The sequence below is a fragment of the Vitis vinifera genome, chromosome 1 (assembly GCF_030704535.1).
Source record: "Vitis vinifera cultivar Pinot Noir 40024 chromosome 1, ASM3070453v1".
Lineage (NCBI taxonomy): Eukaryota > Viridiplantae > Streptophyta > Magnoliopsida > Vitales > Vitaceae > Vitis > Vitis vinifera.
The window spans coordinates 6,978,267-6,991,243 of record NC_081805.1 but is presented as its reverse complement, the minus strand read 5'-3'; the positions used below and the strand labels follow the sequence as shown (position 1 = coordinate 6,991,243).

Below are 12,977 nucleotides of genomic sequence, written 5' to 3'. Positions count from 1 at the left end.
TAAAACAAATATACCTTAAAATGATTAAATAATTGAGCAACCTTAATAAAAATTGGAGTAATGAGAGAGCAAATGAAGAATGAAAGCAAAAATGGATGAAATAGATTAAATTTGGGCTATTTATAGAAAAAATTTGGGCCAAAATAGCCGTTGGAACATTAATTTATCGTTGAAAATCAATTTTGGCTGTTGGATAAAAAGCTGGGAGCAATCTGGCCGTTGGATCGCCATATTACCATTGGAATCACATCTAGGCCGTCATATCAACACGGGCGTGATTTGGGCCGTTTGATCACGTTGTATGAAAGAGGGGAAATATTGCAAAAAAATTGACGATTTATCTCTGATATATCATCAATATTTTGCCGATATTTTGCCACCAGAGGTGATTTTTTTTTTTAAAATCTCCTATATATCTCCTCGAGCCAATATATCGCCGATATTTTGGCGATATTTACGGAAATATCTCCCCTCTGATTTTTCTCTACGAAATATCGTATCAACCCCTCCCGATACACGATATATCACTGATATATCCCGACATTTTCCTCATTGGTTTCTATTAGCAGGTGATTGGACTCCATGATCTCAATTTAATAAGCTGTGAAAGAGGAACATGAAAATTTCATTGATGTGCTGCTGCAAACAGAAAGGGATCGAACACCCTAAATTTGGTGCGATTAAGCTAAATAAAGATCATATTAAAGCAATCCTCATGGTGAGCCGCAAACAATCTCCTTAGTCCTAAATAAAAAGTGATATCAATCATTGCTTTTGCAAATAAAGATAAGAAATAGTTACCCTTTGATTTTTTGAAAGTTGCCTTATTGCATATATATGGAAAAGCAAATTGAGAGAAAAATGTGAAAGCTTTTAGAGGTCATGGATGCATTGTAGCTTGAATGATTTTAATTAGGGGCCCATTAGCCCCTATTCCTGGGAGTGTTACTGCAATATTGAGTGGCATGATGCTTGTGTTGCTAAGATTCTAGTGAAATCTTGGGCCCTAGTTGGCTTTGGTGCGTGACATAACCACTGAAAACAACAAAATGTTTGTTGGTTTATATGGATGAAGTAAAATGAAGCACGACATTTGAAATGGGGCCACTAAAAGAGAACTCTTTATTAGGTAAGTGTTGGGAGTGCCGTCCACGTCTCATACATTTATGTTTTCGTTTTCCTTATTGAATGAAAAAGGATCTGAGATTTGACATTGCAATCTATGCAAAGTTCATCCTCATGAAACAACTTCATTTGCATTTTTTGCCTTAATTTCTTTATCATCTGGTCATATAAAATTGAACAATGCTCTAGCCACTAGAATTGACATCTCAACTCCGGATTTATAAGTTTCACTCAAGAAGTCCTGTAGATCTTCATGGATGTTAAATTGTGCTTGTTATAGATTTTCAATAAATTACTTCTCATTAATTTAGGTTATATTTGGTTGACAAAATTGAATAGATAAGGATAAAATATGTATATCCAAGGATATCATATTGATATCCTGAAATATATTGAATGATATATATATAAAACACATATTATTTTTAATATTTGAAATAAAAATTATACCATATTTTAATATTTTTTATTTAAAAAATTAAAAATTTTCTAATATTTAATAATATTCATGATTAAAATATTTAAGTTTTATAAATTAATAAAAAAAATTTATATTATGTTATTAAATATATAAAAATAATTTATAATTTACTTTGGATTCAATGGATCTCGGGATGGACAAAAATTATCTATATATTTGAGAGAATGTTCCAATGAAACTTTGGGTTAATACAAGGTATATCAAGTGAGAAAAAAAGGAAAAAAACAAAATAGGGTTTGAAAAAAAATGGGAAAGATATTTTAAAATTGGAAACTTCTTATTAAAATATTTGTTTTAAAAAAAATAAAAAAATGAAAGTTAGCTTCAAGATCGGCTCCGTGCACATGGAAATGTATGTATATGCCCTCGTATACATGAGAATGTATCCGCATGTTATGACTTGGAATGGGGACATTTGTAGACAAAAAAAAAAAAATTGTTTTATAAAGAAAATATATTTTTTCTTGCTTTGTATCACTTCACAAAATTTGTGGTAAAGAAAGAAAGAAAGAAAAGACAAATCTGTGCTTGTCGTTGCGAAACGTGGCATGTAATGCTATAGAATAAAAAAGGGGAAACGATAATTGGAAGGCCTGCTAGGACAAAATAGTGGTAGAAGTTGGAATTGGGGTTGAAGCCGATGATGTATGTGTATCCTAAGTACATCCCACCCAAGATTCATAGAGCGAGCAAGCTCCAATGGCGCTCTATTCTCCATCAATCTGGCTTCATCTGCTTCTGCTACTTCTCCCTCTTATGTTTCTCATAAAACGGAAAATAGAGTTGAAGGGGCAAAAGAAGCCGCTGCCTCCTGGCCCTACTAAGCTTCCCATTATAGGTAATTTGCACCAACTTGGTGCGTTGCCTCACTACTCTTTATGGCAACTATCTAAGAAATATGGCTCCATCATGCTCCTTCAGCTTGGTGTCCCTACCGTCGTAGTCTCCTCTGCGGAAGCTGCAAGGGAATTCTTGAAAACTCATGATATTGATTGTTGCAGTCGACCTCCCTTAGTTGGACTTGGAAAATTCTCATACAATCACCGAGACATATCTTTTGCGCCATACGGCGACTACTGGAGGGAGGTACGCAAGATCTGCGTTCTCGAGGTGTTTAGCACAAAAAGGGTGCAGTCGTTTCAGTTCATCAGAGAAGAGGAGGTCGCTTTGCTGATTGATTCAATTGTGCAATCGTCTTCTTCTGGAAGTCCTATTGATCTTACCGAGAGGCTAATGTCTCTCACAGCAAATATAATTTGTAGGATTGCATTCGGAAAGAGTTTTCAAGCGAGTGAGTTTGGTGACGGAAGATTTCAAGAAGTGGTTCATGAAGCCATGGCTTTGTTGGGCGGGCTCACTGCATCCGATTTCTTTCCGTACGTGGGTCGGATTGTGGATAGACTCACTGGTCTTCATGGAAGGCTTGAGAGGAGTTTCCATGAAATGGACGGCTTCTACCAACAGGTGATCGAAGACCATCTCAACCCAGGAAGGGTGAAAGAGGAGCATGAAGACATCATCGACGTGCTGCTGAGAATAGAGAGGGAACAATCTGAATCCAGTGCCCTACAGTTTACTAAAGATAACGCGAAAGCAATCCTTATGGTAAGTCACCAACCTACTCCTTTTTTTTTTTTTTTCTTTTTTGAGTTTCTTAAGTGTGTAGTATAGTTGTTTCAACTTTTAGCCGTTTAAAGGATGAATGATAGATCAGATCACCTGATCTCCCCATTTTGGAAGCTTAATAATAGCTCAAATGCAACCCCTTTTTATTCGTTGAAACAGGCCGAGTCCACCTCCCTCCGCCTCCCTCCCTTCCATCCCTTCCCACCCTTTTTATCATTAAAGCCCAGTTCCCCATCCTTAATTTTATCATTAAAGGGGCTGGGACCTTAAACTCGTTAAATGAGTTAAGAGACCACTCCACTACATCCGACTTGTTCCTTCATGTGGCAAACAAAAAAAAAAAATTCTTTACTAAAAAAATTTATAATATTAAATAAAACATATAATATTTTCTAAAATTATAAAATTAATTAAAATTAAATAAATAATTTTTCTTTCATTTTTAATATATTCACATTTAAATATTATATATATATATATATATATAATTTTTTATAATTATTTTTAATTTTAATAATATGTAATAATATATTTATAATGTTACCCGTTACATCGTGGTTTACCTACTGGTTTGACCGGTAATTTATGAACCAATATTTTTTTCTATTTAAAGACTTGGTTTGATTATGAAAGCATTGAAAGAGAGAGACGGAGGAGGAGGAAGGCGCAAAATTACGTAGAGTGCCTTGGAGCTATCTACAAAAGGGGCAATCGATTATCATTTAATTTGACTTTGCGTCTTGGGTTCTTTGAGCCAAGAATGGCATAATGCTTAGCTTGGTATACTTGGAACTAAAGCGTTCTTTTGCTTACTTTTAACATGTGCCTCAGGATTTATTCTTGGCTGGAGTGGACACTGGTGCAATCACCGTAGCTTGGGCAATGACCGAGCTTGCTAGGAACCCAGGAATAATGAAAAAAGCCCAGGCTGAAGTTAGAAGCTCCATTGGAAATAAAGGAAAAGTCACGGAGAGTGATGTTGATCAGCTTCACTACCTCAAGGTGGTGGTCAAAGAAACTTTGAGACTGCATCCTCCCGCCCCACTTCTACTTCCAAGAGAAACCATGTCACATTTTGAGATAAACGGGTACCACATTTACCCCAAAACCCAAGTCCACGTAAACGTTTGGGCAATTGGGCGAGACCCCAACCTCTGGAAGAACCCAGAGGAGTTTTTGCCCGAGAGGTTTATGGACAACTCTGTAGATTTTAGAGGACAACATTTTGAGCTACTGCCTTTCGGAGCGGGAAGAAGAATTTGCCCGGGTATGTATATGGCGATTGCAACAGTGGAGCTCGCACTTGCTAATCTTTTATATCGTTTCAATTGGAACTTGCCGAATGGGATTAGGGAGGCAGATATTAGCATGGAAGAAGCAGCAGGTCTTACTGTCCGTAAGAAGTTTGCTCTTAACCTTGTGCCAATTCTCCATCACTGTTAACAAGAAAAGAAAAGTAGAAAAATAAAAAGAAATTTAAATTTATTTATTTCTCCCCTTTTCTCTCCCGTATAAAAAGAATAAAAATATTAAAATGTTTGCACTATCTGTGGCCAAATTGAAATTGATGAAAATCGTTGCAGATAGGAAAAGGACCTGGTAGAAAGAAAAGGAGATGTCACGTGGTGCAATGCTGCAATAGGAGAAGGCAAGAAAATAGGAGCCATGACTTAGACCGACCGGTCAACTTAGAATGGTAGAGGGATTTTTGACAAGAGTATCGTAATTTTAAAAAATAATTTTTAAATTATCGTAATGAAAAAAATAATTTCAAATCTATGGTAGATTTTGTTAGGTAGGAGGGAGGGATATATTTTTTTTTAAATCGTCTCTTCAAATTTATGACCTTTTCTTTTTTTTTAAAAAAAAAAATATCTCTTTCCAAATTACTAAGAATGAGAAATTTCATTTGGAAGAGACGATAAAAAAAAAGAGCATGATTTCCAAAAGATAATTTAAATTAAGCAATTGGAGATAGTCTTTTCAAGAGATAATTTAAAAACTAAAAAAAATAAAATTTAATATATATTATAATACAATTAATTATTTATATATTATAAAAAAATTAATATAATTTAATATAAAAATATATTATAAATCCATTTTACAATCATATGACTCCCTTACTACTTAGATGCCCTGAACAAAAAAACAAAAGAGAGGATGATTTTAGGTGGGAGAAAAATTCAAACCTCATAAATAAGCTTTGCACAATCCGGGGAAAAAAAACATTGCTTCTAACAGGAATAAACACAAATATATGAATTGTATCAGTAGACTGCTCCTGAATGCTTCTTCTCAGAGAGTGGTTACTGGAAACAGTCACACTAGGAACTGACGGGCGTCCACATCCACATAAAACCTTAAAGATCAGGGAAGAACTTTCTTCCATTCATCAAGATCCGACAATTTGCCGGTGAGAGCAATGGAGCTATCCTCCTTCCTGTTTCCGAGATTCAAAACAAAGACTGATCACCAAAGACCTTATGCATTGCCTTCAATGATTCCTCCATTACCACCTTCCCATCTCTCCTTGAATCCTTTGCCTCAACACAACTCCCTCCAACATTAACCATAATCCTCCCATCCTTCCTCAACCTCTTCCTCAACTTCTCCCAAGTCCCTGGATCCTGAAGCTCCGGTATCAAACTACCCTTACAAAACAAATCAACCAAAATCCCCGAAACCCATTCCTAACACTTGCATTCAACGTATTACCAATGTAGACGAAAAGCCTAGTTGGGTGCTCTTTTTCAAGCTTGGAAAGGCCAAAATACTCTCTTCTCACTTTTGTGCTGCCCACTTGGGTTTTTTTAATCACTTTTTGTGTGTGGAAATCGTGTTTTGAAGAGACAAAATCTTGTTTGTTTTTTTCCTTTTTTTTTGTGAGAATTTTATATATATATTTGGAAATCGTGCCTTTTTAAGATATAATTTCTCACTTGTTTTAATTTTTTTATTATTATTTTTTTAAATCGTCTCTTTAAAAGAGGATGTCTCACTTTTTTAAAAGACCATTTCTCAACATACGATTTACTTATTTTCTGGAGAGACTATTTTTCATTTACAAATTATTTTCTCTTTTCTATTTGAACAAAATTACGATAAATTTGGAATTATTTTTTCTACTACGGTAATTTAGGAATAATTTTTTAAAACTGCTATACTTTTATCAAAAATCTCATTTAGTGGGTGTCTGTGTTACGAGTTACAACTTATAAGTAATTAAATACATTAAATATAGTTGATAAAATAACTTAAAATAAAAAATAATTTTAAATAATAAATAAAAACAATTAATTATTATTAAGTTTACATCTTTATTTTCCTTTTTTTTATTATGATTTATCTTAATTATCTCTATGATTTTTTTCGTTACTCCACAACCTTTATTATTATTTGACTTTCTTTACCCTAATTATAATTTATGAGGATAAATATGTTAATTTGATGATTTAAAATAATTTTTAAAATAATTTTATAAAAAATTTTAATATTTAAAATAAAAATTAAATAATAAGTTTTAATTTAACAACTTAAATATAATTTAATTTTAGTTTCATCAAATGCTCTTTTTAGAGTAAAAGTTGTCATATGTTAAAGGTGATTATTGTTTATTTATTTGTTATTATTATTATTTAAAATTAAATTATATTTATCACTTTTTAGTTATCATAGGATGTGACTTATTGCTTTTTATTAATTATTTTAGATTAATGGATTTATTACTTTTGTTTAATTGTTAAATTAACTTTGGTCTTTGAAATTTGAATTTATGGATTATTATTTATGTTAAATTAGAAACTAACACATATATTTTATGATTTTGAGTTATTTAGTGTTGTCTGAAGATCAGATCAGCGGGACACCGAACTGAAAGAGGAAAGGACATGGTGGTGAGAAACCTCAAGAATGCCTTCTAGCATTAGAGGGATGGCTCATCCTGCACACACCAAAAACCATGCATTTGTGAGTGCATCTCAGGCTGGTGAGAAATGGCAAGTGCCTACCTTGCAATTGATGCTCACAAGTGCTCGCTTACTACTTTTTGCCAGTGGTTCAGCAAAACAGCTCATCAAAGTCTTTTGCATTTTCTATTTTCAATTAACGTTGAAAGCATTGGCAATTGTGTGTGTGTAAATGTGTTCGGATATTGGTTTTCCTCTTGAAAATATTTTAATTGATAAATAGGAAAAGGCATTGAAATAAATAAATAAATAAAAATAAAGATCTATAGTAGTGAATAAATTATGTCCACATAAATTAGCTATAGTAGGGGCCAAGAAAAGTGTAGCAGCCAAGAGAAAACTGCAACCCTGTATAGCCTATTAATAATTTTTAGCTTCTTCTAGTGGCAGTTTTATAAGTGGCTACAGCCATAGGATTTGTCTGCACCCTCTATGGTCTATGACTAAGCTTTGCTCTATTTTATCCCTATCTAAATTTTATATGGTCACAACTTTTTGTTAATTTTAGCTGCAGGATAGGACCGCAACTATAAAAGTATCTTTTTGTAGTGTATCTACAACCCACCCAAGATTCATAGAGCGAGCAAGTTCCAATGGCGCTCTATTCTCCATCAATCTGGCTTCATCTGCTTCTACTACTTCTCCCTCTTATGTTTCTCATAAAACGGAAAATAGAGTTGAAGGGGCAAAAGAAGCCGCTGCCTCCTGGCCCAACTAAGCTTCCCATTATAGGTAATTTGCACCAACTTGGTGCGTTGCCTCACTACTCTTTATGGCAACTATCTAAGAAATATGGCTCCATCATGCTCCTTCAGCTCGGTGTCCCTACCGTCGTAGTCTCCTCTGCGGAAGCTGCAAGGGAATTCTTGAAAACTCATGATATTGATTGTTGCAGTCGACCTCCCTTAGTTGGACCTGGAAAATTCTCATACAATCACCGAGACATAGGTTTTGCGCCATACGGCGATTACTGGAGGGAAGTACGCAAGATCTGTGTTCTTGAGGTGTTTAGCACAAAAAGGGTGCAATCGTTTCAGTTCATCAGAGAAGAGGAGGTCACTTTGCTGATTGATTCAATTGCGCAATCATCTTCTTCTGGAAGTCCTATTGATCTTACCGAGAGGTTAATGTCTCTCACTGCAAATATAATTTGCAGGATTGCATTCGGAAAGAGTTTTCAAGTGAGTGAGTTTGGTGACGGAAGATTTCAAGAAGTGGTTCATGAAGCCGTGGCTTTGTTGGGCGGGTTCACTGCAGCCGATTTCTTTCCGTACGTGGGTCGGATTGTGGATAGACTCACTGGTCTTCATGGAAGGCTTGAGAGGAGTTTCCTTGAAATGGACGGTTTCTACGAACGGGTGATTGAGGACCATCTCAACCCAGGAAGGGTGAAAGAGGAGCATGAAGACATCATCGACGTGCTGCTGAAAATAGAGAGGGAACGGTCTGAATCCGGTGCTGTACAGTTTACTAAAGATAGTGCAAAAGCAATCATCATGGTAAGCCACCAACCTACTCCTTTGATCCGTCTCATTTTTTTTCGTTTCTTTTTTGAGTTTGTTAAGTATCATGAATATGTATTATTGTTGTTTCAACTCTTAGCTATTTAAAGGATGAATGATAGATCAGGTCCCCATTTGGGAAGCTTAATATCACATTTCCTAAGCTCACACTTGGATAACTCAACACACTTTACATCGTTAAGTTTGAATGTAGTTATGGTCAGATCTCGTGTCATAAAATACTTGATAAGTTCTATTAATGATGTAAATGGAAATGTGGAGGAGAGAGACGGGAGGCAGGAGCAGTTACGTAGAGTGCCTTGGAGCTATCTACAAAAGGGCCAATCGATTATCATTTAATTTGACTTTGCGTCTTGGTTTCTTTGAGCCAAGAATGGCATAATGCTTAGCTTGGTATACTTGGAACTAAAGTGTTCTTTTGCCTACTTTTAACATGTGCCTCAGGATTTATTCTTGGCTGGAGTGGACACTGGTGCAATCACCCTAACTTGGGCAATGACCGAGCTTGCTAGGAACCCAAGAATAATGAAAAAAGCCCAGGTTGAAGTTAGAAGCTCCATTGGAAAAAAAGGAAAAGTCACGAAGGGTGATGTCGATCAGCTTCACTACCTCAAGATGGTGGTCAAAGAAACTTTGAGACTGCATCCTCCCGTCCCACTTCTAGTTCCAAGAGAAACCATGTCACATTTTGAGATAAACGGGTACCACATTTACCCGAAAACCCAAGTCCACGTAAACGTTTGGGCAATTGGGAGAGACCCCAACCTCTGGAAGAACCCAGAGGAGTTTCTGCCCGAGAGGTTTATGGACAACTCTGTAGATTTTAGAGGACAACATTTTGAGCTACTGCCTTTCGGAGCGGGAAGAAGAATTTGCCCGGGTATGTATATGGCGATTGCAACAGTGGAGCTCGCACTTGCTAATCTTTTATATCGTTTCAATTGGAACTTGCCGAATGGGATGAGGGAGGCAGATATTAGCATGGAAGAAGCAGCAGGTCTTGCTGTCCGTAAGAAGTTTGCTCTCAACCTTGTGCCAATTCTCCATCACTGTTAACAATACCGGTGATAAGAGGAATCGTTCTTGATATTCTCTGTATTTGTCCCACGAAAACTTTAAGTTGCTGATAAATTAATGAAAATAAGTGGAGTAGGGAGATTAAACACCTGTTCTTTTTCCTGGGAAAATGACATAGGAAACGTGTAGGCTATGTTTGGTTGATTATGCTTTGTTCTCGTAAATGTTTTAAAGAAAAATCCGAGGGAAAAAAAATAGGAAGAAAAGGTAAAATAAATTAGGTTTTTGAAATTAAAAATAAATTACTTTTGAATATTTTTTTCCCTACATTTTTATCGTTTCTTCCATAAAAAAATGTAAAAAAAAAAAAAAAAAAAAAAAAGGAAATTTATTTGAAATTTGATAGTGCTTCTTATTTTATTTTATTTTTTCCCTTTTCCATGGAAGGTTCAATTTCGTTTGGATTGTAAACAGCTTGCGCCAAAGAAATGAGAATAAAAATTGAGGAAAATTAGAAAAAGAAAAAGGGAAAAATTTTGTTGCCTTTCTTCTTATAAGCCATTATCATCATTTTAATAATTTACCATGCATAGCAACGCTTAGTTTAAGATAGTGTTAAGAAAAAAAATCATTTACCTTTCATATTTGATTCACTCTAAAAAAAAATACAAAAAAATAAATATAGATAAAATGACTTAAAAATTTTATATATTTTTAATCTTTACAAAGGTGAAATAAATAAATAAAATTAGTTTGAAAAAATATGTAAAAATAATTTTTCATTTTCAATTTCATTTCTAATTAAAAGGTGTAGTTTCTCATGTCTTTTTTATTTAAAAATAAAATAATAAGGGGTGTAAAATTAAAAGAAAGTGAAAACCCCTGCAATTTATGATAAAGTGAGATATTAAAATAAATATTAACCACCATGTAGATGATACAATTATAATTACCATTTTATCAAGATGTTAGTGAAGAAGTTAAAATTCTTCATGAATAACTCAGCTTTACTCCATCACTTTCTATATGCAAAGAGGGATTTTTGTAGTTTGGTAGATGGTGATACGATCGATGAGGAGGACCCCATTTCCCTTTGGTACTTAATAGTTTTTTATGGGCATTCTTTTTTTTTTTTTTTTTTCAATTATGTTCAATCTTTCTTTGTCATTCTTTTAGATCCTTTTGTACATAATGCCAAATTCAATATCGGGACAACCTTCTACAACCATTATAGCTTAATTTGTGTCGCAACTTATCAAAAGATGTTGAAGATTTCTTTTCAACATTAAGTGGGAAAGGTTAGTTCCGAAGGTCATCTCTTGAGAAGGACTTTACTCATAAGTGAAGTGATTTTTTGTTTCTTAGTTAACATAGGGAAATAAAGACGAGATGTCTTGTGAAATTGATGCCAAAAAAGAAAAAAAAAATAAAGGATTGCGATTCTTATCAACATTGTCGTTTATGACTCTTATAATTTAATGTGTTTTCGTTATGATTAAAAATAAATTTTTATTTTTAAAGGTAAGAAATTGTTTTTTTAAATTAATAACGTTTTTGTTGGTTGTTATTTGGAAACAATTTTTAAAAATTAAAGTGGAATGAAGAATAGTTTGTAGAAAACAAATAAAAATTATTTTAATGGCTTTTTTAAAAAATAAACGGAAAATTTGGAGAAATTAAAAAAATAACACCATCCCTTTTTCTCATTTTATTTTCTCTTCACCAATCACTATATATTAATCTTCAAATATGATATCTTTTTTAATTATAATTATTTTTTCAAATTTCTTTCAACTTCTTTAAAAAAAAATTATTAGACAATGAGACCTCAAATAAAATGATATTTGATGCATACAATTTAATCATTTTTAGAAATAATTTTATTTAAAAATAATTTGAAACTCAAAAACTAAGCTAGAACTAATAATTTGAAACTTGAAGATAATTTGGAACCCAAGAGCTAATCTAGTTAGTATTAGAAAGTTATGAAACTTAAAATTAATTCAAGTATCATTAGAAACTGATAGATCAAAATTCATTGTGAGTGACTTTGTTAGTTTCTTCCTTACATATAAGTATGTGTTGTGATTTTTTTTCATTAGGTAAATAAACTCAAAATCAAATAAAATTTAATGTGTTAGATTTATTAAAGAATTTAGTAATTTTTAAAAATAATTTAAAACTCAAATAATTAACCAATTAATACTATAAATTTATGAATAAAAATGGATTTAAAACGACTCTATTTTGCACTTTTAAACTATACTTTTATAAATTTTTTATTAAACAAGTAGACTTGAATGCATCAAATTTATTAACAAGTTTATGAATTGAGAAAAATGATTTACAACTAAAAATATAATACACTTTATAATAAAAATCCATTTACAAGAATTGGTCTAGAATAATTTTATTATTGTTTCTTTACACATGATTATATTTTTATAAATTTTATTGCTGACAAATACATTTCAGATCAAACAAGACTTAATATATTAAATTTATTATGACATTTAATAATTCTTAAAAATGATTTGAAACTTAAAAATATATTTAATCACTATAAAATATAATAGACCAAATATGATATATAATACATCATAATTTTATTGTTTATTTTAAATTTTCTTACTCGACAATTGAGATCTTTTTGGTCAAAAACAGGTAGGTAGACAATTGATTGCAAGTGTTCTCTTGTCAATAAATGAAGTGGAGCTATCAATTTATAGGTTTCTAAGCTCAGGAGCCAAAAATAGCAAAAGATAACCTTGACCGGTCGAGATAGGGGTCAACCGGTTCACTAGTCGTTAGAGCATTTAATGCTTGACAGGTTACCGTTGCCTCGACCAGACCTCAACCGGGAATAGAATCACCTCGATCGAGAAGAGAAGACTATTGGGAGAGAGAGAAAGTTTTGTGCATCCCTTGACCAGACAAGGGCAACCGGTTGAGCCGGTTGGCCATAGCCTCGACCGGTTGAGCCGGTTGGCCATAGCCTCGACCGGTTGAGCCTTTTGGCCCCGAAAACCTATCTTTTTCAATTCCTTTCTTTTCTAACACTTAGGCAAGGCTTTAAGATGAATTATTATGTCAATTTTAAAACATTTTGCCTAAGGTACATTTGTTAAAACTCAGGTTTTAATGAAATCAAAATTTTAAAGAATAAACGTCTCGATCACAAGTCTCCTATGATCACAAGTCTTCTAATGAAACGATATGAGAATCCTAAGTGCACTT

General features: G+C 33.3%; 2 protein-coding genes across 2 annotated transcripts; both read left to right on the top strand.

Moving 5' to 3' along the window:
• The first annotated feature begins 2,034 nt into the window (after positions 1-2,034).
• Positions 2,035-4,724, top strand: LOC100256069 (cytochrome P450 71B34). The gene is made up of 2 exons (XM_002285424.5): positions 2,035-3,211; positions 4,064-4,724. Exons 1-2 carry the CDS (start codon positions 2,306-2,308, stop codon positions 4,673-4,675), a joined length of 1,518 nt encoding a protein of 505 aa, XP_002285460.2. The 5' UTR covers positions 2,035-2,305; the 3' UTR covers positions 4,676-4,724.
• Positions 4,725-7,594: 2,870 nt separating this feature from the next.
• On the top strand, positions 7,595-9,886 carry LOC100261157 (cytochrome P450 71B34). Its single transcript, XM_002285420.4, has 2 exons — positions 7,595-8,699; positions 9,168-9,886. Exons 1-2 carry the CDS (start codon positions 7,794-7,796, stop codon positions 9,777-9,779), a joined length of 1,518 nt encoding a protein of 505 aa, XP_002285456.1. The 5' UTR covers positions 7,595-7,793; the 3' UTR covers positions 9,780-9,886.
• Positions 9,887-12,977: the final 3,091 nt, after the last annotated feature.

Coding starts and splice junctions, on each gene's coding strand:
- LOC100256069 (XM_002285424.5), top strand. CDS start 2,306: ATGGCGCTCTATTCTCCATCAATCTGGCTTCATCTGCTTCTGCTACTT. Junction 3,212..4,063: donor ACGCGAAAGCAATCCTTATG/GTAAGTCACCAA, acceptor CATGTGCCTCAG/GATTTATTCTTGGCTGGAGT.
- LOC100261157 (XM_002285420.4), top strand. CDS start 7,794: ATGGCGCTCTATTCTCCATCAATCTGGCTTCATCTGCTTCTACTACTT. Junction 8,700..9,167: donor GTGCAAAAGCAATCATCATG/GTAAGCCACCAA, acceptor CATGTGCCTCAG/GATTTATTCTTGGCTGGAGT.